The sequence below is a fragment of the Zonotrichia albicollis genome, chromosome 7 (assembly GCF_047830755.1).
Source record: "Zonotrichia albicollis isolate bZonAlb1 chromosome 7, bZonAlb1.hap1, whole genome shotgun sequence".
Taxonomy (NCBI): domain Eukaryota; kingdom Metazoa; phylum Chordata; class Aves; order Passeriformes; family Passerellidae; genus Zonotrichia; species Zonotrichia albicollis.
In genome coordinates this window covers 30,507,340-30,531,705 of record NC_133825.1, presented here as the reverse complement: position 1 = coordinate 30,531,705, position 24,366 = coordinate 30,507,340, and the positions used below count along the sequence as shown (strand labels likewise).

The 24,366-nt window shown below is 41.5% G+C and overlaps 2 protein-coding genes across 3 annotated transcripts in view; one reads left to right on the top strand and one right to left on the bottom strand.

Moving 5' to 3' along the window:
* Positions 1 to 942: 942 nt before the first annotated feature.
* Positions 943 to 5,238, bottom strand: LOC141729474 (uncharacterized). The gene is made up of 4 exons (XM_074544191.1): positions 5,221 to 5,238; positions 5,110 to 5,116; positions 1,746 to 5,027; positions 943 to 1,179 (listed from the first exon to the last, which is right to left on the bottom strand). The coding sequence occupies exons 1-3, from the start codon at positions 5,236 to 5,238 to the stop codon at positions 4,138 to 4,140; spliced, it is 915 nt and encodes a 304-aa protein (XP_074400292.1). The 3' UTR covers positions 943 to 1,179; positions 1,746 to 4,137.
* ZSWIM8 (zinc finger SWIM-type containing 8) overlaps positions 5,014 to 24,366 on the top strand; it is a 59,568-nt gene continuing 40,215 nt past the window's right edge. For both annotated transcript variants that reach the window (XM_005481447.4, XM_005481446.4), the window contains exons 1-2: positions 5,014 to 5,484; positions 23,988 to 24,141. In XM_005481447.4, coding sequence (XP_005481504.2) covers positions 5,307 to 5,484; positions 23,988 to 24,141 — 332 coding nt within the window. In that variant the 5' untranslated portion in view covers positions 5,014 to 5,306. The remainder of the gene's footprint in view (positions 5,485 to 23,987; positions 24,142 to 24,366) is intronic.

The window sequence follows — 24,366 nt, the reverse complement described above, 5'->3', positions numbered from 1 at the left end:
AGAGTTTTAAAAAAAGAAAAATTAAAAATGAAAGAAAAAAGAAAAAATTCACAAAAGAAATTTTATTGTTTAATTTTTTTCAATTATTTGTAGGTAAACCAGTAAAGTGCTGCAAAGTGGCGTAAAGTGCCGTAAAAGTTCCAAAAAAGGGAGTGCCGTAAAGCGCGACTGTCGTAAAAGGTGCCGTAAAGCGTGACTGTCGTAAAAGTGCCGTAAAGCGCGGCTGTCGTAAATACGGCCGTAAAGCGCGACTGTCGTAAAACTGCCGTAAAGCGCGGCTGTCGTAAAAGGTGCAGTAAAGCGCGACTGTCGTAAATACGACCGTAAAGCGACAGTACCCTGCTGCCCCGCCCCTCACCCCCCGCGATCCCGCCCCCCGGGCCATCCCACTGCTCCCGTTATTCCCATCCCGTTGGTCACTCCTGTCCCGGGTACCGCGGGTCCCGCCACTCAATCCCGCCCACCAGCATCACTGCACCCCTGCTCTTTCCTGCCCCCACCGCTTCCCCCCTTGCCCCTCGCTAGTGTGGCCGCTGCTGCCACCCCCCGTCCCCCGTCCCCCTCGCCCCCTTTGCGGACACAGCGGGGCCGGCGCTGGCCCGAGTCCCGTCGCTGCCGCTGCGTCTCTGCAGTCCCGGCTCTGCAGCTCCCGGCTCTGTGGCTCCGAGCGCGTCTGGCGCGGCCACGCTGTGTCCCCAGCGCCGCTTGTGCGCATTGCCGCGGGAACCCTGCCCCCCCTTCCCCGGCGTTCAGCCCACCCCGAGCTGCCCCCCGGCCCCATGGCAGGGCAGACGCTCAGGGCTGACCCTGTCCCTGCCAGCGTTTCGGCACAATCCCCCGCTCCCGGCACAGCACGGCTTGCGCTGGGACCGGGGCGCCCCAGCCCTCCCAGCCACCCCGTGCCGGCACCACGGCGTCTTATAGCGGTGGCTGCAGCCTCTGCCGTGCGGCCGCCGCTCCTCCCGCCCCCTGCCACGCCCCCGGGATCATCTCCCACTGACGAGGCCGCCCCACCGCCGCCCGTGGTGGCTTTCCCGCTCCTGCCGCCACCACTGCATGGCGGGCTGAGCCGCGCCTTCTCCACCACACCCCCCCCGCTTCAGAGCTGCTGGACGGCGCTTTCAGCTTCCTGGTACGCATTGTCTGGAAAAGCTCTGTGCATTTGGTACAGCCATTTGCCTAGTTAGAAGCAGAACAAGAAGCAATGAGCTGTGTGCTGTCCCTTCTTTTGTGCTAAAACAGTTATTTGCTCCATCTGTTGTACAGACCTAATGTTTTGAAATAAATAATGGTGGCTGGTTGTTATATCTGTGGAGATGTTTAATATCTGTTATTAATTATTATTAGTTATTAATTAAGTGATCAGTATAGCATGAAACAGTGATCATCTAGGAGGAATAGGAACTTTTGGCAGTTTGCCATTGTGCCATAGTTCTAGAGCACAAAAATCGATTACTCAACACATCCAATATATTACTTAGACACAAAGCCGTATGTGTGCTTTAAGAATTTGCCTTTGCTTGTCATTTCTGAGTGCATTATCACATGCAAAGAGACAATGAAACCTTTGTTGAGTCAGAATGGAACTGAATAGCTGGGTCCCACTGCACTTGCAGTGAAAAACTCTAGAGTACTGTACTTTGTTATTATTAGATTCAAGCCATAGCAAGGATGTGTTTTACTTTCCATGCAATCAGAAATAAAAAACATGCTGGGTATGAGTTGCAGTGCAGCACATGACTCACTAGTGAAAAGAAAACACTTCTGAGGTGCAATGCAGACTCATTGACTTTTAGTCCCCAGCGAGAGCTTAAGACAGGAAACAAATGTAAATGTTGCAATTCTGCTTTAGCGTAGGCGTGTGCACTCATATGTGTCTCTCTCATATGGAATGCTGCATTCTGAAAATTGTCTGCATTGGAGGCAGAGGAGTTCCCAACAGTAATTTCCTTTTCCTGAAATTGGAAAAGAAAAAAAGTATATCCCTGCAAGCAAGAAAGCATCTTACTGGCAACCTTGTCATTTCTGCAGGATTTCTTACTGAATTTCTTTCTTCCTAGCAGAACACTGCTGAAATTAGTCAGATATTACATGTCAGATATTATTTTTCACAGTCTCTAGTTTTTGTCTGTTGGAAGATCCACAAGAGGAAATACATGCCTGTCTCATGCAGTAAGTTTGCTGGGAAAAAAAATTGAAGTGTTTATGAGCTTGTGTGCCTTTCCAAGTCATGAGGACAAGAAGCGAAGTACTCACACCTGCACTCCCTCATGTTGGCCAGGACAGCAACACACCGAGGCCTGCTCTGCACGAGACAGCAGACACATTTTGACAGGGTCTTGAAATGCACTTGAAGATGAAAGTGCAAATGTTCACTCTGCTTTGTTTGTCTCATTATTTTCATTACCTCTTCCATGCTTTCAGCTCATGATGTTTAAGAAAGTGAAAGCAAGATTCTTTGAAAATCCCCATAACTTGTGGTATCCCAAAGCTGGAAGAAGGAGGAATGGGAGGGAGGATTGTTACAATTTAACAGAATCAAACACAATGTACTGAAGCCCCCTTATAATTAGTACTGTCTAATATTCCTCCTCTCCTCTGCCCTTTCTGGATGTAATGTGTATTCTCTGCTGGAACTAGGTAAAATTTAACAGTGCCACGTTGCACATAATGTTGTCAAAAGATAATGGTGAGCAGCATCAGCCTTATGGCATCACTGTGTTTCCCCACCTATTTCTGTCATTTCAAGTGCCACAACATCTGAGTCGTGATGCTGAATTTTACCTGTAGTTATCTCTTCACTCCTTGGACACAATGAATTTAATTTCTTTTTTCTTGAATATACTCTTCAAAATTTCAGCTGCATTTTTTTATTCTTTTCTAAACACTTTTCTCTCACTTGGGAAACACCTTTCCTGAGGTGAAATCCTCCTTTAATGCAACACTGCACCAAGTATTACAATGCCTTTGTGTATCCTTGCTTTCTCACCTGGCAGAGATTCTCTGCAATGCCCTTGACTCAGAGTGCTGTTGATGTAACCCTCCAGAATGCCCATTATCAGGCAGGTGTGTCTCTCTCCTGAATTACTGCTGGTGTGGCACTATCAGGTTCTTTGGCAGCACAGATTTGATCGAGGCATCAGCACAGGACAACTTTGGTGTAGGATTAGGCAGCACAGGAGCCAGAAGCTGGCATGCTGTGCTGTGGCACATTGCCTCCAGCTGCCCCTCTGTGCAGTGCCCCTGGGATGTCTGCCTGGGTAGCACTGAAGGACCTGACATTTCACTGAGTGACCTCTTACAGCTAATGGACACTGCAGCAACGCATCTTTGTGTTCAAAACCTTGAATTGGAAGCATTATCTTTGTAAGGACAAACTATGCAGGAAGCTTCCTTTAAGATCGCAGGTGCATTGCTTAGGACCCTCTGTGGAAACTCATCAATTAATATAATTTTTTTTGATCATGGACTACAGTGAGAGGAGGAAGATAGTGAATGTTCCCAGATGCATTTCAGTTTCTCCCAGCTCTACATTTACTATTTCTTAGCATGTTATTCTTTTTATTAGTATGTTTATATTATTATTATTATTTCCCCATCATTTGCTTTTCCCCTCTGTGCAAACACAGGAAGGGAGGTGTAGGTCCAACTGTTTGGTTGACATGTACTCTAAGAGCAAATTTGTCCTTTGGTACTTAACCAGTCAACTCTCTCAATGGAGAAATGAACTAGAACTCCAAGAAATAAAATTATAGAAAAAAAAAAATAAACGAGCATCACTGCTGCTTTCCGAGTGGGTAGGATAGGAGGACCTTAGCTAGCGAATGCAATTCCTCACAGACGTGGCACATGAGTTATCTCCTCTGTTCGAGTTTTGGAGCTGTTCAGACCCGAGCAGCTCCTCAGACCCTCCTTCCCTTCGTTTTCTGACTGCGAGGGGCTCTCGGCCGAAGGAAAGTGTTCACTGCACTTGAACGGGACTTATTCGAGCCATGGTCTCATTTTATTTCCTTTTTCCTCCTTGATCTTCTTTACTGTTGTTTTTTTCTTAAAAAGAAAAAAATGTTACTGAGAACTCGTATATGTCTTTCATCTCCAATCAGTTGATGACAGCTTAGTGATTTCTACCTCACGCACTCATCCTCGCTGCGTTCCGGGGCAACCCCCGCATTTTAGCACAACGAGCGCGCACCACACAAGCCTTTGCTTTGTTCCGGCCCCTGCAAGGGCCCCGCTGGGCGTTTGGCGGCGGCAGGCGCGGCCGAACCCCGTCCCGTCCCGTCCCGTCCCGGGGCCCGCGGGCTCCTTCCCCGGCCCGCCCGGCATGCCCCGCTCGGCGGAAGCCGGAAGCGCGGCGGCGGAAGCGGCGCTCAGCTGGCGGGGGGTGTCGCAGGTGAAGCTGGGAAGCGCGGAGCCATCTTGGTGCCCGCGCCGGGCAGGGACGGGACCCGCCGGGGCCGCGAACCGCCGGGGCCGCGCCGGGCTCGGGGGCGTCCAGCAGGGCCCGCCGGCCATGGCCTCATAGAGACACCGCGGGGCCACCGCGACCGGAGCGGTGACGGGCTGCCCCCACCCTGCCCGCCGGGACCAGCGGCGGGCGCTCCCCGCCGGCCGCCGCCCGCGCCCCCGTGAGGCCGGAGCCGCCGCCTGCCCGCCCGCGCCGCTGCCGGTGCCGGCGCCCGTGACGAGCAGCCGGGAGGTCGCGCCGCCCCTCCGCGGGCGCTCCGGCCCCAGCGGGCTGTTTTTAAGCCCCCGGAACGGGAGGGAAGTTGTTCCCCCCCAGCCCCCGCCGGTGCCCCTGCCCTCCCTTCCCCGGTTCCTGCGCCGGGAGTGAGACAAGCACAAGCTCAGGGAGACCCGGCCCTGCGCACGGACACCGGCGGCCCCCCACCCCGCGGGAGCCCCGGAGGAGGAAACCGGCCCCTTCCCTCGTCCTGCAGCTCCGGGAGCCTTCGGACCCTCCGTGTGCCCGGCACGCACCTGTCCCGCCTGGAGGCAGCTCTCATGGACTGACCAGCCCCCTCCGCCTCAAGTACATGCTGTGGACATAAGCATTTTTTAACTTTTTAAAGAACTTTTTTGTTTCCCCCCCCCCCATGGAATTTTTACCAGCTGTCTCTTAGTTATTTCCTGCTTCTCTCATCTCAGGCAGCGCTGACTTTGTTTTTTCCTGGTACTGTAGTATGGGGATCAAATCAAAAACGAGATTTTAAGTGTTGCAAGAGCCCTCAAGTCCATTCACCTGTTAAAAGTGAGCAGTGCTGTTCCTGTCTTTCTTCTTTTCCCCACGTCGCCTGTCGGATGTGATGGAACTCATGTTCGCAGAGTGGGAGGACGGGGAGAGGTTTTCATTTGAAGACTCCGATCGCTTTGAGGAAGACTCTCTTTGTTCCTTCATCTCTGAGGCGGAGAGCCTTTGCCAGAACTGGAGAGGATGGAGGAAGCAATCGGCTGGACCCAATTCCCCCACGGTCAAAATGAAAGGTGAGGTCACCCGGCTTAATTGGGATGCTCCTTGGATTCGTGGAAGTTGTGGGGCATCGGGGGGTGGTAGGTGAGGAGATCTGCAGAAAGAAATTCAGAGCGGCAGAGAGACCTCCTGTGTATGATTCATTGTCGGGATAATTTTTGTGCAAAGATTGAAACACTGAGTTCACCGGGGTTCTTAAGGCAATGCTGTCTTTTAGGTGAGTTTTCAGTGCGTGCACTCGTAGTATTGTGATGCTGCTCTTCTGAGTAGACTGTGTGGGATTGCTCTTGGAAATCTGAAAGCTGTTTTCTATAAACAAGCTGCAGACTTGGCTGGGAATAACTGCATAGGTTCCCACAGGCTTTGATTGAAGTCCACTAAGGTTTCATACAGGTTTTTGTTACTTCCATCAAGCTACTCGTGTAAAGCCGTGTAAGCCATCATTGTACAGAGCAGTCCATTTTCCTTGTCTGATTCTTGGCATTTCCTCTTTTCTAGTAAATTAGCTCTTTCTTTTGCAGTAGTGGAGCAAGAGGGCCTTACCACTGCCACAAAGAAGTCGGCAAACAGCAGTGTGCCTGTTTCAAGAGTTGTTTTATTTCCTTTGTGCTGATAGTAATTTATATTTAATAGCAGACAGCAAAATAGGCAACATTAGCAAATGAATTTTATTTTTAATTAACATACAGCTCTTAGCTCTTTGCTTTATTTTTTCTTCTTTTAATAAAACTTGATTTCTCTATTATTCTACTGCATAATGACCCTGGAATTCAGGTGATGTTTGCACTAAGCAGAGCCAGACACACAGTTAACTGAAATTACACAAACTTTTTCTATTTTTCTTTTTATCTCCTGTTTCTTCAGGCCAGTGTCAGTACTTTTCCTGATCTTTAACTATCACCTGCCTCATTGATATCTCCCTATCTGGAATTGTAAAACTTTATTCTCTTCTGAATATTGCCCTTACATGAACAGGAAATGCAATTTATATTGAATTGAATTGGAATCTGGCCATGTTGTGCTGTGGACAAATGTTCAGTTTTTGCTGGTTTAGTACCATAAAGTACACTTTGCATTAACCATAGGCTTTCTAGAGCAGATTAAGTTTTAAATTCTAGTGCTGTAAAGAAGGGGAACTGTGTTGGCATTTGTAAAATCTGTGAGTCCTGAGATGCAGAAGCAAGCATTGTGCATGGAGCAAAGCATATACATATATACTTATTTCATGTTTTGCATTAAGTCTTGTTGAACGTGTTATCTTGCTAGAAAGGAGCTGAATTTTTAAAAACATACTGGTGTGGAAATAAAGACATCTTTAGTTTGGCATATTGGTTTGCATGGCTCTTCAAGTCAGACTGATGTTTGCAAAGGTGATTTTTTTTTCAACTTCTAGATGCTTTTAGCCAACTTTTCTCCCCTGGTTCAGTGTATGAATGAGTGTTCTTCTGGGTCTTGACCTAGTTCCTTGAGCTCTCTTGACCGAATTAAATCAAGCAGCAGTTGCTGTCTCTGCTGACACCCACTTCTTGCATTAAAAGATACTTCAGTAAATGGTGCATGTTTGCAATCTTCAGGCTCTTTTCTGACATGTAAGACACAATAGCTAGCATTGCTGTGATAATTGTAATTATTTCTGTGATATTGAGATGTTGCTGTTCTGCAGACTTGCATAGGCAAAGCTTTTGTACTTGGTTCATACATTTCAGCAATATATATATATTGCCTCCTTTATTAGACACCTAATTCCTTTGTATGAGAATCTTATTTTAACAGGAGGGACATTTTGAGAGGATACTGTTGCCTCCTTTAAGGCCCTTACTGGCAATTCCTGGGCTCTGGTCAGAGTTATTTTTAGAAGAATATGAATGTGGATTTGTGGCCTAAATAATTATTTATTCACGCTGTGAAGGCACGTATGATACTACCAGTGTGGAACACTTGCAGGTGCTTTACTGTACACAGTTGTGTTGCCAGAAAGTCTGGTCTGACGTGAGATCTGTCATTGTCTGGAATCTCCTTGGATTTCAGAACTCCTGTACCAGTTTTGTTGTTTTTAATACCTCTTCTTGACACTGTTTTTGAGTCAGAAAACACAGAACTTGCTGGGTCCTGAAGTTGTTGCTTGGAGTGAGTAATTTCAAATGTGATAATTCAAAATTGAGCTGTGTGTTTTAATTTCCACAGTTTGCCAATTTACTGTTGCCTGTGAAAACAAAAAGTGAGGTTAGACACTAGGTTAGTCTGTTAAATGCTAAGAGGAAACAAGAGGAACTATATTCTGTTACTCTTTTCCTCCAGTTTGGAGCTTAGCCTGTATTTTGGTGTGGAATTAGTCAGACAAGTTATGTAATAGAAGGGATTTCTAGCTTTTTCAATTGTTTTCAGTTTGTCCTTCTAAGTGTCTAGTTCTTTAATTGGTTCAAAGAGAATCCCCCTAAGACTGATGGAAGAGCTGTTGGCTGTCTCTTAAACAAACAAACTACCTGCACAGAGGTAGTTATGGCTTTATTACTTTTTGCAAGTTTTTATTTTCTTCTTGGGTATCTTTAATATTACTGTCATGCTTATTGGAAATTCCCTAATAAGGCTTAGGTTGCAACTCACAGTATTCACTACAGAGGGTTGCCAAAAAGGTGAGTTACTCACTTGTCTGTGAATCACCCCATTGGTTTGCTAGAAGATGATGGAAGGAGGAGAGAAATGCTTGAGTTTCTCTAATATGATCCTTGGAGCTGATTTCTTTATAAAATCAGGTATCTTGAGTAGTTATATCAGAAAAATAGAATTGTAATGGGTTGATTTTTCTCACATTTAATTTCTGCTATGGTAAAGTCCTTTACAGTCTTCCTATACTGCACTCTTGAAAGGAATTTTCTCCTAATGTGTAGAATTGCCAGTGTGGAGAAGGAGTGCATTGTGTCCACTTCATGGATGCCCTTAGATTTTAAAACTACTCTTAATCTCCACTGATTCACCTGCACTGAAATCCTGGAGGAAACCTGTCAGTTTTGGGAGTACTGGGAGTCCTGTGATGATTTGGAATGGTTTTTTTTTTACAAATGCCTTGTTCTCTTGTTTGCCTTGATTGCTTGCTTTACCCCTTGTGTTTTTAGTTTTGAGTGGTGTAATGCTTCTGACTGATATTTGGCCAGTCACTTCCTGTGTACATCGTTGATTGCACACACACACAGAGCATTCTGCTCTGAAGTTAAGGTGAATGGATGTTTGAAGGTACAGCGTCCTTGCAGTGTGTTCAGAAATGTCTGGTTCTTTTGTGGAGATACAAACTATCTGTAACTCCAACTCTTTTTCTTAGATATCAAATTACATTCCACCAATTTGTTACCCTCTGCTAACAAATGCACCCACCTGCCTTTTCTGCCCTTTTCTGGACAAGTGTTCTTTCCCAGGAGCCATTATGATCCTCTCATGCCTTTCTCACCTTAAAGCAGTTGTATTTTTCATTGGTAATTGAAGTAAGTGCAGTCTTTCTGCAAATGTTTAAACATCTAATGTTATCTTCACATAAATATTTTTGTGATAGAATTTGTAAGAATAAGAGTTCAAGTACACTCATTGTCTCTTCAAACCCACTGTGCCTTTGTTTCTTCCTGAAAGCTTCAAAGCTCTTTCCCACCCTTAGTCCTTTGTTTCACAGTTTCTGAAGCATAAATATTTACCAAACATTTAGGAAGCTGGCATTAATACTTTAGGATTGTTAAATAGCGTCTTCACAATATATTTACTCATTTTATATTTATTCATTCATGGTGGATTTGGTTGGAAGTGTGCTGAAGAGTTGTGTTGAATCTGTATTCAGTGGGCAGCTAGTGAGAAAACTTGACCTTTTTTCCTTTTCTTTACCGTAAACTTGAATTATTGTGTGCTGTATTGCAGAACCCCCTCAGACTTGATTAAGAAATTATGCAGATAGTGCTCTCTTGGAAAATATTCTCATTATCCAGCTGCAGACAGTTTTTGTTCTTTCAAACTGTTAGGAGCACCCACATTGTGAAGTTTTGGGCACAGTGCCTCAAAACTACAAGCTGTATAGAGAAAATCATTGGCAGGGATTATAGAGAGCTTGAGGTGGAGGTATGATCAGTTCAGAGAGCAGAGTCTGAGCAGTGGCTGTGCTGGTGAAATAACAGCGACTGATTTTCATTATTTATACAGGAAAAGAATAAATGGTAGAGAGAGCACTCTTTCTTCCTGAGGATTGCTAAGAAATCTAGAAGTCAACCTCTGTTTTGCAGCTTTTGAAACAAACACACAAAGCCTCTCTTCTCTCCCTCCCCCAGCAGTACCTTTGAGGGAAGAGAAAGAGACATTGGAGATTTGAACAGTCTCTTATGCCAGTTACAAACCAGGAGCAAAGAGCATCTCCTCTTGCATTTTCTGTGCTCTAGGTAATATACAGTACTTTGTTCCAGAGGAAAAAAAGGAATGTACAGTTTCAAAAGATCTTTACATACTTTAATGAACTCTGGAGTAAATGTTTGTCTATTTAGAATATCAATAATTGATTTGGAAGCTTTTGTTTGTTTGTTTTTGTATAAGAAACTTAACAAGGAGTCAAAACCTGTTTATTCTTTGGTTCCTAAAGTTGAATAATGTCTTTAAAATTTCATTGCTCCTTTTAGACCTACAGCTTTTTGTATTACCTATCTAAGTGTAAGAGTGTAAAGCAGTTATAAGACTAACATAAAATAGTGTCACGGCTAGAAGTTATTTTTTTCAACTTTATTTTAATGCACTTTGTGTTTTAAGCACTTTCCTCCCTCTTCCTGGTTTGTAACAGCCTTCTGAACCCTCCAGAAGTAAAAGTCAAAGCACATAGGTGTCAGCTAGCTAAAATATTACATTTAGAATTTTTTTTTTAAATATTAAATAGCAGTGGTGCATAATGTACAAAATACTTGAAATAATGGTATTTTGAAATTAGAATCACATGACACATTTTTAAATGGCCTCCTCTGAAGCTTTGTAGTCTTGAGCAGTTAAGTGTAAGATTTGCAATCAGAAGTTTCTCATTCTTCTCACAGTTTGTGTGTTCTTTGATGCATCTTTTCTTCTTTATTTCTGGCAAGGCTGTGGGTAGTTGTGTAGCATTTTTAACAGAAAAGACTGGAAGTGATGTCTTTGACCACATTTCCCCATGTGCTTTAAACATTATGGGCAAGGCTTGTGGAAACTTTGCTGTTTTGATTATTTTTAGTTCATCTATATTTGCTTCCATACAGCTGGAAATGTACTGTCTTTGAAAAGAGTGAAACAAAGGAGCTCTGTCAGGTTGCTATATACCTATTAATTAAAATCTTCTGGAATTATGTGTTTTGAGAAAAGTGGTGCTGTGAAAAGTACTCAGTTTTAATAAAATATTTCTTCTACAATGAGTCATTATTAGTGTTTCTAGATTGCTGGAAGAAAAGAAAAAAAAAAAAAGGTGTCAGTATTTACCAGTATCAATTAGGCAAAAGCTGAACATATGTAAGCTGGAAAAAGCTTGTGTTGATTTTTTGTATTTACCTTAATCTCTGCTGGTGTGAGAAAAAAATTGGAAATTAAAACATTGTCTTTCCATAGAAGGAGGAAACCTGAAAAGATTGCAGGAATGTCTTTGAACAAAATCTTAACATTCTCATTCAGCTGCTGGAAGCAGGGGGACCTGAGTATTTCTTGGTGTCTCAGGGACTGTTTAGCCTTTCTTTTGTCTTCTAGGCTTTTCTTGTGACTGTGAGACGTACAGTAAGGCTTTCACGCTTCTTTCTCTTGTGGGATAGAAATTGGCTTGTAAGAGAAAGGGAAGGGATAATTTGATAAGATGGAGGGAGGAAGAAAAATATCTGTCCTCAGAAGAAATCCTGTCCTTTAGTGGGAGAAAAGCTGGATGCTGGAGGGGAGAACATAGTTGACAGAAGGAAGAAGAGGGACCTCGGAGACCAAATACAATACAAAAAAAGAAGTCCACGTTTTTTTACAAAAATATAACTAGGTAGCATGATAAAAGAAATATTACTGAGAATTTATCTGCAAGCAGTTAGTCTTTACAGGGAGGCATCCAGGGATACTTTTTTCTCCCAAGTTAAGACATTTATGTGGTGGCTTATTGCAGCAGTGGGCAGGTGAACACTTGGGCCACTGAGTCTGGCTTCTTCCTCTGTTCAGAGAGATGAAAAATTTTAGCAGATGGTCATTGTTCTTTGCTACCCAGAAACACTGGTAAACATGAATAATTCATTGATGGAGACCTGAACATGAAAACACCAGTCTTTTAAAATTCAATCAGCATTGCTTGTACCCCAAACCTCCCCACAGATAAACTAGTGGAAAAAGTTAAGTGTGGCTTTTCTATTCATTAGACCTGAGATCTCTAAGGATGCTGCTTTGAGCATGTCTCCCTAGTCAAAAGGAAAGAAAAAGTGACTTAAAATAAAAGTACCAAGAGACCATCTAGACTCTTTCTTAGAGCCATTCATTAAAATAATGCCTGTGTGCATTAGGGCCATTCTTGATGGCATCTTGTCAGTGTGTGTGACAAAATGAGGTTCTTGGTTGAGTACAGAAAAGTTTCTGAACCTGTGAATATTGGGTATTGTATTGCCTTGTGGAATCTGTCCGTGTCTTCTTTCAGGTTTACTGTTCTCTGCATATGCTCCCATTTGCCTTTGTGTATCACCAGTTATGATTCTTGAGACTGATTCTTCTTGTGACTGATTTTTATTTTCTTTTTAATATCCCTGTACTGGAATTCTTATGTGGCAAAATCACATCTGTCTCATCCTTTGGATAGTGCCCCAGCATGAAGTCTTGTTAATCCATGCTCAAGGCTAATTGAACAGCCTAATGATGGCTTGAATGCCCAAGTTCCATGTTTTTAGGAAATGATTGCTAATGTAAAAGTACCCGGTCAGGGTTTGCCGTTGAAGCTTCATGGTAGTGTGTAATGAATAGGTGTACAAATGAAATTACCATTTTTCTGAGAAGTGAATACATTTGTGAAGCCTATAGGGCATCTTTTAGTAATTCTCCTGAGCTCTTTACAGTTCCCATTGCATATTGCTTGTAGTTTCATTTCTTACCTCATATTTAGGTCAGTGAATGCTGAGATGGGAGGAAGAAAGAAATGTAACTGGTAAATTTGTTTACCAGAGGTCTGGGTGAAAATACTTGTAACTTGGGCTTTTTATGCATGTCTTGCAGAGAAGGTTGTATTTGACCTAAAATCTCTCCAAGTTTCATTGACTCCTTGCTTGCATTTACAGCAGTAGTGCATGGGGACATTTTCAGAAGATGACTGACTTTGCTTCAGTCTTGTGATGTTGGGAAGATCTTGGGAGGTATTATTCATTTGCCTTGCCAAATTCGTGCACTGGACTGCAGTTAATCAGTGCCTCACAGTTTTCAGGGATGCTTCAGGTACTATTTTTGTGCACTGAAAATATGGGACATGCTTGTAGCTAACCCTTCCTCTGCAAACATTCTGTAGATGCCTTCCTGCTTCATATGTGCCTTTGTACCCAGTTTTGTTTGGGCTGTTTTGTTCTCCCTGCAGGTGATGGGAGAAAATGGAAGGGAGTTTATTTCTTGTTAGAAGAGGGACTCTCTCCAGCTCTTGGTTATTAACATATGATCACATGAATGCTTTACCTTGAGTGGGAGAAAATGCAGTTGCTCGGGGCTGAGAGCTCAAGGCAGGCTTGCTGGGTGCTGCCAGCTTTGGAAGCTCGTGTCCAACAGGCTGGGACTGCTCTGCTGTGCCTTGGGACTGGGAGGACAGCCTCGAACTGAAGGACATTGCTGACTGAGCTCTGTTGCCTTGCATGAAGCCCAAGATTAGATCTGGGGAGATTTTTACCAAACCAAAGGAAAGAAAAAGGAGTCAGGTAAGATTTTTTCAAAAGAATTGAGATATCTAAATTCTTGCATTTATGAAATAGATATTTAAACCTCTGTTGGTTTCCAGTTGGTGATATTAAGAGTTGATACCTTCTTCTAGTTCCTGACAGTTGTTTAATTTTTTGTTTTTACTCTAGAGGTAAGAATGCTTATCCTTTATTCTTTTCAGATGATAACTTTCCTTTCAGCCCCCCAAAACTTGGCCTCCTGACATGCTGATACATTCAGTAAATGCACCTCTTCAGTGTTTGCCAGTGCATTTCTTTGGAGGCCAAGTGATACTGTTCTGGCATTTATTTAGACACTTGAAAAAAAATGGTTAGGAATTAATTTTGCATGTTATACTTAAGGATGGTTACTAAGGATGGTGCTGTAGAGACCAGCACAATAAATAGTGGAGGTTGCATGGTGTTTTATATGATTTCCTTTTCTGTCTGAAAACATATCAATACTTCTTGATAGAGATTGATTCTCAGCTGTGCTGAAGTCAGACTTTGATTTATATTTGTGTTCCATTATCTACAATCAGAAAAATATTTGGTCTGTGTTGGTCTTTGTAGCTTTTTTTTTGGTCATAGGCCACTGGAGAAAATTTTGAATTCTGAGCTTTTGAAATACCTTGTGTGGGGCAGGAGTGGGAGTAAGTGGTAACACTGAGCCTTGCTTTCAGGGGGCAGGAGCTGTTTGCTGCCTGGGCTCAGAATGCACAGTCCTGCTTGTACAGAATTCTTTCTGCATGGGGTGAGAGAGCAAGGAGTAGCAGTGCAGGGGAAATGACTTGCCTGAAGCTAATGTGCCTCATCAGCTGTAGACTTATTTGGAATGCAAGCTGCCCAATTTGTCATGAAACCTTGGCCAGCACTGGCATGAATGCAGTGTTTTGTAGCACTGTCTGTCTTGCTTTACAAAAATCTGCTGTTTATTTTAGGATTTCTAGCAGCTGTCAGTTGCTTGCCCAGACTGCTCTTTTTATGAAATGAATAAATTTTTTTAGGGAAGGAAATAGAAAGGTTTGAAATAAGAATTTTCTTGTCTGAATTTTCAGAGGTGATTGTCAAGTTGGGAATGCTGCATTACCTGCCTAATACTGGTATCAGAGTTTTGGGATCTCAGTCATGTTAGAGTAGGTGAGAGTTGAAAAAAGGCCATAGAATATTCCAATCTCATGAACATAGCCTTGTGCAGATTTTCACAGTTATTGCATAGGATTAGCAATAAAATTAGATGGAAAAAACACCTTTCTGATCTAGATTTGAGTTGTGTGAGAAGAGGTCCTTACATTTTCTCAGAGCAGATGTTTTCTGTGGGTGCATTGTACACTTTTGCAACAAAATCTTGAAATATTAGTCAGAACACAGGTGAGTTGGATCTTAGGACTTCAAGTTAGTGTTGGAGAAATGTGCTGATGTTTCTGTCCTGAAGTCATGGAAATGAATAATGGATTTTTCCCTTTCCCTCATCAAACATATTCTTTGTTACCAAATGTAACTTGTAGCTTTCTACATTTGCCCTGAACTATAGTTCTGAAAGTGTCAATAAAGTGGTCTTCTTTGTAGAGATGTGGTTTCTAATATAGTAAGAATGTGGTAGTTATGATGCTTTAAGGACATAATGAAGAGAGCTTTTGTAAAAGAAGGGGAATCTGTTCTTCAGCCAGCTGACCTTCAGAGTGCAAAAAGTTTTCAGACATGCACCTCTTTAAATTCTTAGTGTGTTAGAAATCTTAATGTTGGATTAAACAGACATCATGCATCTTCTTAGTTCTCTGGTAAGTTACTGCTCACCATTGTAAAACCTAACCAGCTTTCTTTCTTCTAGGGCTTTTTTTGACTCATGAAATCTAGTGAAGGTGTTACCAGGAATTGGCATGACCCTGGAATGCTTAAAGACATAACTTTAAAAGTAATGATCTAAAGATAAAATAGTTTTAAATCAGTCTGACATTAAAACAGCAGGAATTGTGCTGAGTGTGGCATTCTTCCTCTGTTAGGTGCTCAGGTTCATTAGCAAAAGCTGTTTTGAGGTGCAGTCTCTCTGATCAGTGTTAACACTGTGGTAATGTCATTTCTCCTCAGGTGAGCAAAGTTTAGTCAGTTGGTTTTCAGTTATGGGTTTTTTTAACTCTGAATACATACAGAGAGTGAATGTAGAAACCATAGTGGAGTGGGTTTGTCAGAAATGTGCAGAAGGGAGCTGCAAGCCTTAGCAGATTTAGAACTACTGACGCTTGAAAAGATTCCCCACCCACACAGCCCTCCAAATCTGCAATCATTTGTGTTCTGCAGTTCTACAGGGCTTGTGTTTTTCTGATATTCTAATGTATATTAAGGCCTGCCTTACAGAAGGAAGTAATTATAGCTTCCTAAACTATCTTAATCTTGGAGGCAGAAGTCATGAGTCCAGGAGATATGTATATGCTGTCAGCCAAGTAATATACTTCTCTCATTTTGAAGGGAAATCCAAATCCAGCAACCAAAGATAATTTGAGCCATTCAATATTTTGACTTACACACAGGAGCTGTTTGTGATGTAGTGTTAAGCAGTTTTCAGAAATTGAATTCAGATGAAATTTGACTGCTGTGGCTTTTGCTGCAGGTAGCAGAGACTTTGTGGGTGAATTGGACACCCTCCTGTGATAAAACAGCCCTTTTTGCATTGGGTTAGAAAATCTGCCATTCTTAAAATGTTGTGGTGTCTGTAATGGAATTTGTGTAGTGCTGCAGTTTGTCAGTTAAGTGTGAAGTTTCCTACTCTGGACTGTAATCTGCCCATCTGGGATCTGGTTTTTTTAATGGTTTGTGGCTATGAATCTCATCAGTGTTACCCATTAAATGCTAATGAAAAAATTATGTTGCTTATTCATCTTTTCAACTGTTTTGTACATAAAAATGTCATTGTGTGGCTTAGGGCTGATGTAGGCCTCACCCAAATTATTTTTGCTTTCAACATGGTCTTACATCTCTGCATTTGCAACTCATTGACATAATTTTCAATGTTATTTTACTGCTGCAAAATGTTTATGTGATCAGACAGAGTTGCATAACTCTCGCTGAGGAAATAAGAGATATAAGAAGGTCTTGTAAACACAGATCCCATTAGGGTTTTAGTGCTGTTAGTCAGCTTATGGGGGTAGTAGCAATGGAGAAGGAGAAAGATAAAAGCAAATAAGAGGAGCAGATTTGTCTGTAAATTTTAGAAAAGCCCGAATTTTTAACTGAGAGTTCTGCACTATTTACAGGCAGTAAGAAGGTTAATATGCATATTTAATGAGTGAATTGCATAGACAGAAAAATAAAACCAAATAATCCTGCTAGTTTCTTGTTTGGTTTCTTTTTGTGAACAAATTAGTGTACCTGTGATTCAAAGTGTCTCTTTGTTCTCCAGAGTGTTTTGCTCATTTGTTGATCACTTAGTTCTCTCTATGAATATGTTTTTTGATTTTTAAAAAATGTGTGTATATATGTGTGTGTATATAAATACTTTCATTCTTCCATGATGAGAATATCATCCTGCCATACAAGCCTCTTGGATAAAACCATATTTTTAGAGTTTTTCCTGTGGCTAATTGCCTGAAATACTTGAGGGTTGCATTACAGTGTCCTGTCCTTGCTGCTTTTGCTAGATCATTTGATTAGTTGTGCTTGCTTGCCATGAGTATGTGGATATTTTAAAAGTACAGAAACATTAAGAGAAAACAAAACCAAGGGAGCCCTCAGGTCAGAATGTTCCCTCTAGTCTGTGTGCTGAGCAAGTAACACAAGTGCTGATTAACAGTAAATCAGAATAGGATGTGTAGCTTCCTATCTCCATCACTCGATCCCTGTTCTTGTCTTGTCTAACCCTCTTGATCTGTCACAGTGTGTGAAAAACTCACACAGATGAATTCCACCAAAGACTGTTGTTCTCCATTTGTTGTTGCAGCTGGCTTTGTGAGTGCTGAGGTGTTCTGCAGGGAATTTGTTTGGGGTGTGTATTATCTGAGAAACAAGTAGCTGAAACTTTATTATAGCTTGGTACTGCAAGTATTTTAGTGTAAAGAAGTTGCTTTTTTTCTTAAGATTGATGCTGCACAAATAGTTGGGGAATCAGGAGCCTGTATCTTTGCATTAGCTTCCTTAACCTGTGAAAGAAAAGCTTATACTTTTTAGCAATACTGTGGTTTGCTTGGTTTTTCTTACAAAGGAGCGTTGTGGGTTTTTTCCCTTTGTACAAAATGGCGTGGAATTATTAATCTGAAACAGGGGAATTGAAACCAGCTAATTGAAGACAGCTGGGAGTCAATATTTGAATATTGCCTTGTGTCTTGTGGTTTTCAGATGCTTCATTCTGCTTGTAGTCAAGCTAGACTGTGACTGGGTGCAGCTGCAGCTCCCTGTGTCCATTCAGCTGCCGGGTTCTGGTGCAGGAGGGTTCAGCTTCAGGGTCCTCAGCCCTTGGCTTGCCTGTTGGTTTTGTTCCCTTGTGTTGTGTTTGGGACAGGAAAGTGGTTCCTCCTCTTGGTGCCTGCTCAGTCCTTGTGCCTGCTGGGCTGCTGTAAGAGCCCAGCATCTCCAGCTGAGCTGAAGCAGTCTGTGATGAGTGTGTTCTCTTTGAGCACCACTGAGACCAGCTGTGGGGTTTGAAGGGATCATTTGCAGCTGAGAGATTGATGATCTTTTGAAGAGAAATGAATCCCTAGTTGTAAGTATCTGAGTACTGGCCTGAGAGAGGCCATCTTGAGTCAGGTTTTCTTCATGATCTGCAGTGCTTCTTTGGATGGTCTACTCTCAGCATATGTGTAGCTGATCTGTCTCTTGCTCTATGGTATAGCTTCAGAGCTGCTCCAGCAGTTCATCTGTGAGCCTTTGCAATGGAAGTTTCTCATGGTGTTCAATTTAGTTCCACTCTTCTATTCCAAATCCTCTCTCCCCTTACTTGGACCCATTTTGGTATGGGTGTTTAAAGGTAAGTACTTCAGTTGTTTTCAGTGCTTGTTACTTCTATGCTTCCTCTCTTTCTTTCAAATTTTTAAGTTTATGTTGGTTATTTCAATTGTGTTTTTATGTTAAGTACTTAGTTTTCTTCTGGAGCTTGGTGGTTGTGGTTCAGTACTTCCTGTGTTCCAAGTCTTACAGGCACAGAGTAGCTGAAAAATCTCTTTCACTTAGGTGGAGAACTTTTCCTCTGTCTCTTTGAAAACACAGCTGTCCTGTTTGTGACTGGACCATGAACCTTAATTTAATTTACTTAGTCTGATTTACTCCCAGGATTGTAATCCTAAGACTGTTCAAGGATGCTCTTAATATTCCATCATCTCTGTATATGATATACTAGTGCATTGTAAATGGGCTGTGTTTTTTAATAATGTTGCCTGAAATTTGGGGAACTGTATAGTAAGTATTCACTACTCCTCTCACACGTCTGTGCTTGAAAGCCACAGAGCAGCAAGCAGACGTGTGAAGCAGAACTGTGTCTTGTGACCCTTACTGCTTATGTGGGCTGCAAGGATGTTGGTTCAACCCTTCTGATGTTCCCTTTTTGTTGACTTTGTAGGGCTGGAACTTAGCGAGGCAAAAAGTTAGTGTGACAGAAAGCCAGCTGTGGTGGTGTGTCTGTGACCCATTTATCGGTTCTGCTCTTAATGAACACCTCTTTGAGTAGGGAACTAAAATTCACGTGCCTTTTGGATGGAGCTTTGCATGAGAAATACCTTTGAAGCAAGAGAAAGTGTCTTATTTTCAGACTTTTGCAAAATGCTTCTGGTACATACTATGTGGCTTATCTGCAGCTCAGAGATGGATTTTGTCTATTCTTAATAGACATGTTGCTTTTTGTAAGATGTTGATTGTATGGTAAAATAAAAGAAGTATAAATGGCCTAAATGCCTCAGATATAATTTATTTGCAATAAACAAGTACATCTTTAATTAAAATTAATTAAAAGGCTTGTGTTTCATTTTGCAATGTTTACCTTGGGAAACTGTTTTAAAAATACATTCACAGCATTCACCCTCAAGTATGACAGAGTTAAAGACAAAGGTGATGTTTTCTGATATTTCTTGCCAGGTCTGAGCCCTGAAGGACTGTATTTCTCTGGCATCTACTTCTTAAAGACATCAACTCAGAATAAATTTCTAGAAAGAAAAAAAAAGAGCAAGAGAATAAACTAAAACCAACAGCAGAATTTTAGATGGAAATGTACAGAAAACAGTAAGAAAACAAATTTTTTTAAAGAGTTGGTTTATGTGTGTTATGATTAAATGCAATGCTTCCTCTGCTTGCCTGTTTGAGAATTCTCAGCACATTTTGATTTTAAGTGGTATCAGAGAGACAGTGTATCACTGGCTTAAGCCAAGGGGCATTTTAGTGACAGGCAGTTAAACTAAACAAGCAGAAATCCTGTGTGTGCATTCTACAGCAACAGTTTTATGTTTCTACATGGGAAATCCTGTAAAAAGCAATGTGTTATTTACTATTTTTAAAATGAGATTTGTAAAACAGATTTTGTAACACCCTCCCCATACCTCCTTCACCAGTCAAGATTGAACTCTGCATATTTCCTCTTAGTTTTACTGTTCTTCTCACTAACTTTTGATATCACAGGTGATTCACTAATTTTCTTCATCTTCTTGTTCTGTGTATAGTTATATTACTTTGTTACTCTTTGTTGTATTTAGGAGTGAAGCCAGGGAGAAAGGTGAGGCAAAAGGTCAGATAGGGACCAGGGATTGCTGTAACATCAAAGCTGTAGACTCATCTCTTAAAAGAGAATGTAGCCTACAATGCCATTTTTCTAAAGTTAGGGAAAGCAATGTCCTGTCTTTGTACTGTGTCTCATCTCTTGCTGTGAGTTTTGTTCTCTTGCATTGTATTCAGTCACTTGCATGTACACTTTACTTTTAGAATGTGTATCAAATGAAAGTAACTCAATGGAAATAACCTGATAACAGATACATTCAGTGTTTAGCCCAGTTGTTTTTTCTTTGTTGTGTTTTAATAGCTCTTCTGTATTCTCATGGTCCCTATTCTGCTGATTATTCCAGCTGTTTCTTCTCTGTTTTTCGGTTACTGTGCTGAAGGACTACTGCTGCATCATTTTGAACATGATCTGTTTTTATGAGTAATTGTTGGCTGCACCTTATTACAGCCTACTCTCTAATAGGAAAGGTTAAGCAACTGCTACACATTCATCTCTGTGTGGTAAGTCCTGCTGGCACAGAAGTTGTTCTGCTGGTGAAATTGCAGGTTTGTGTGCACAGCTTGTGTTGGCTGTTTTGGGGTCAGGTGTGTTGTTGTTGTTGTTGTTCCAGCAGGAATAATTACATCTATGCAAGGCTGCAGCTTTTACAAAATGCCTATAAAAATCAAACCTGTAATTCATGCAAAACAGTAGCAAAAAGGGCAGAATAGTCCTCAGGAAAGCTCCATGTTGTGTGATGGTAAATAATGAGCTGTGATTTATTCAGAATGGTTCAGATATGCTTGATCTTGCATTTTAGTTAGGAGATCTAGATTAGATGGCTTCTCAAAATCCCTTCCAGACCTGGGTTTTCTTGGTCATTTAGCCTGTGAGAATTGTTTCAGATTGCTTATGCTTTACTTGTGACTCTACTCTTCCAAGATCTTAAATGTGATTTTTCTTCTGGTTGGGTCATGTCTGCTTCCAAGAGCAAATAGTGATTCATGCCAATTTTGCTCCACAATTTAAAATTACCTTCTCCCTTGGATAGTTTTGTTTCAAGAATTTAACTTCACTGCTGTTTAATTTTTTTAATATTAAATTTGAAATCTTCCTTCCTATACATATTTTTGCTTTATGAGCAGAAGCTGTGGTGCTTTCTCCTTTACTTTTCTAGCGGACTTCCTTTTTTCTTCTTTGCTAAAAATATTTATTATAGAACCTGAGAGTACCTTTTGTCTGTTTTATTGATAATACCTCTTGATACAAGTAGGTATGAATCTACCTACAAGTAGGTATAAATCCACCAACCCAAGATTTGTGTATCCAGAAATAAACTTCTTGAATAGATCTCTCTTAGTTTGGGACTCAGATGAGAGCATTTGAAGTCTAGTTTTAGCACCAAAGTAGCACTGTCCAGCTGACTTTACAGGAGTAAAAAGGGAAAAGACCCTCTAAGACTGCTCTGAGCCATGTTGCAGGTAGGGTTGTCTCACCTTGGCTACATGGGTGACTACCTCCTTGAAGCTTAGGGCAGTTTAATGTCTTCATTTTGGCATTTACATGTGTGCCAGGGTAGCTAGTGTGAATTCACACACCCTTGGAGTATGATTGACAAATTGTTTTCTACTTTTCAGTTAATTTCTACTATTTTTTCAATCTCTTTTTTTCCTTGTTAAAAATTCTGAACTTTAGAACTGTGCATGATCTTATAAGTAAGATGGTTGGTTTTTTCCCCTGCAGGTTTTACTGCTTTCACCTTATTCCCAAGATGTTTCAGCTGTGTGCTCTGAGTTATGCCACATAATTGGCCACCTGTCTTCTGCTCATTACTACTGGCACAGTACAGCTGATGAATCAGTTAATGAATGGGTTCAGTGCAAAGTCAGCCTTACCTTACCTTACTTTGTACAGTTATTACAGTCAAGCTGGCTGACTTGTGCTAGACTTGTGCTGGAGCAGATGAGGTCTCATGTTGTATTTCTAATCTAACCTTCATACCCAGCACCAGATCTTTATAGAAGGGAATGGTAAAAAGGAATACCCTCCAGGTTGAAGGCTCGCAGCTCTCAAAAGAATGTACAGGTGTTTCAGTCAATACTGACAGAATTTTCTGAGCCTTTTAGCTTGTGGAGTATTGTGTAATGAGATAACTGAGTAGAGTACCTCTATAGAAGAAGTGCATTTTAAACCATGCAAAATACCTCTCCTTTCATTGCTCAGAATAATTTCAAGTACAAAAGTGCCTCAATTTGGACTTTCTGCAGTATCTACTACTACTGTAGCAGCAGGTATGATATTAATTTGACTGTGTTGCACTAATTAGAAACAGTACACTTTTTAGGGACTAATTAAAAGCAGTATATTTTTTAGTGACTTCATTAAAGGCTTTACACCTGTTTTGGTTGTCAAAAGTAGAAATGAAATTACTTTTATGCTAAAAGCTTGTTTATCTGCTAGCTGTAGAGAAAGGGGCACAGCTTTTTCCAATTTCTCTCCTTTTATAATCTGCTTCTCTCACATTTGTGAAGGGGATTATAGCACTGTGAAATAGAGACTGGATCTATAACATAGAATAAAAATCACTGGTGATGGAGAACCCACCCTGAAGGCAAAAGACTGACACTATCCGGGAGAAGGGAATAGTTACTAATGAATCTAATTTCACTGCAAAAGAATCCTAAATGTGGATGTTTGAAAACGGAGGGTTTTTTTCCATCCTTATGTAATCCTTTTGCTTGTTGGGTCTGCTCAGTGCTGGGGGAGATGTTGGCTGCTCTGTTGTGTGCATGCACTTTTAAAGCCCTCTCCTCTCCTGTCTTTCCCAGCTGCTGGGACTGGAGGGTGTCTTTAGGCAGAGGGTGAGAAAATGCTTACTGACATCAGGGCTTAAGTTTTCCTTGGATATGCTGGCTGGAGGCCATGTGGAGGGGAAGCTGAATGCCAGGTTACTTTGTGTCCTGGCTTCCAGTGGTGTTTTAGTGGCTGGTGAGGGAAGCAAAGAGACATAACACTGAATATCTGAATTAATTAGGGGTTTGGCATCAGGGTTTGGAAGATGGGGCAATCAAGGCTGCTGTAGTGATGGGTCAGAAGGTGATCTCAGTACAGCAGGGATGTATGTACTTGCAGATATGACAAGCCTGGCATTTTGTATCAAGTGTAATTTGGATCAGAGCAAAGCAGAAACATGAGGGTTCTATAGCCAGATGATAGGAAATCTTCATCTGTGGGTAAATACCATAAAAAGTGGAGTTCATTTGGTAGAAAGGTGATGGTTAAATATATTTATATAAAGCTCTTACTGCCTTAAGATCCTCATGAGCTTTGTGTAGTCAGCACTGCACTGACACGTGAATCCCCAGTTGCTTCTCTAAGTCACTTGAAGTATAAAGACAGATATCATATGAAAGGTGGTGGTGAAGGAAATAAACCAACAAATACTAATTGAAATAAAAACCTTGTAAATAGGTGAATACTGAGTGTTGTCAAAAAAAGTCAACACTGAAGTTCTTGGATAACCATTCCATTGCTGCTTGTTCATATATGTTAGACTAATTCTTTGTGTAGATTACTGGAATTCACGGGATGTCACTGCCACATTGTGACAGAAATGTGTGGGAAAAAACTCAGTTACCTTAAGTCTTTCTAAACAATGTCAGTTTTGGCAGGAGACAAACTGCTAGGCTGATGCAGCTCTTTTGGCCAAGGACTGGTTTTTTTGGGATTGGTGCCCTGAGTGCTTGAAAACAAACATAGAGTTGGGAGACAGCTCTTCAAAACTCTTCAGAAGATTTCTGTGCTGACTTTACTATCTGTCAAAAATGGTCTTTAACGTGAGATAAAAGAGAAGGGGGAAGAGGTGAGATAAAAGAGAAGCTGGAAGAGCTTTGACCTGTTTAGCCTCTCACAAGTTTTGTTCTCTGAATGGCTAATTGTGTTTTGTTTCTTGTCTTTCTAGATGGGCTGGTGATCCCATTGGTGGAACTCTCTGCAAAACAGGTTGCATTTCACATTCCATTTGAGGTGGTGGAGAAAGTTTATCCTCCAGTGCCTGAACAACTGCAGCTTCGAATTGCCTTCTGGAGTTTCCCAGAAAATGAGGAGGATATCAGGTAATAAATACTATTTACTTTTCACTGATGCTTAAGAAAATATTTTGTTCACTTGAGGAAAATCATTGTCCTTTTGATGTCCTGTATATTTGGTGCTTCTGTGGCTCTCGTGTGCCTTTTGTAATACATGGATAGATTACTGTGGGATATGCTGTGATATGAGGTTTTATTCTGGGGTGAGTTGCCTCGCATATGTGCCAGGAAAACCATGTAGATGTCTAGGTT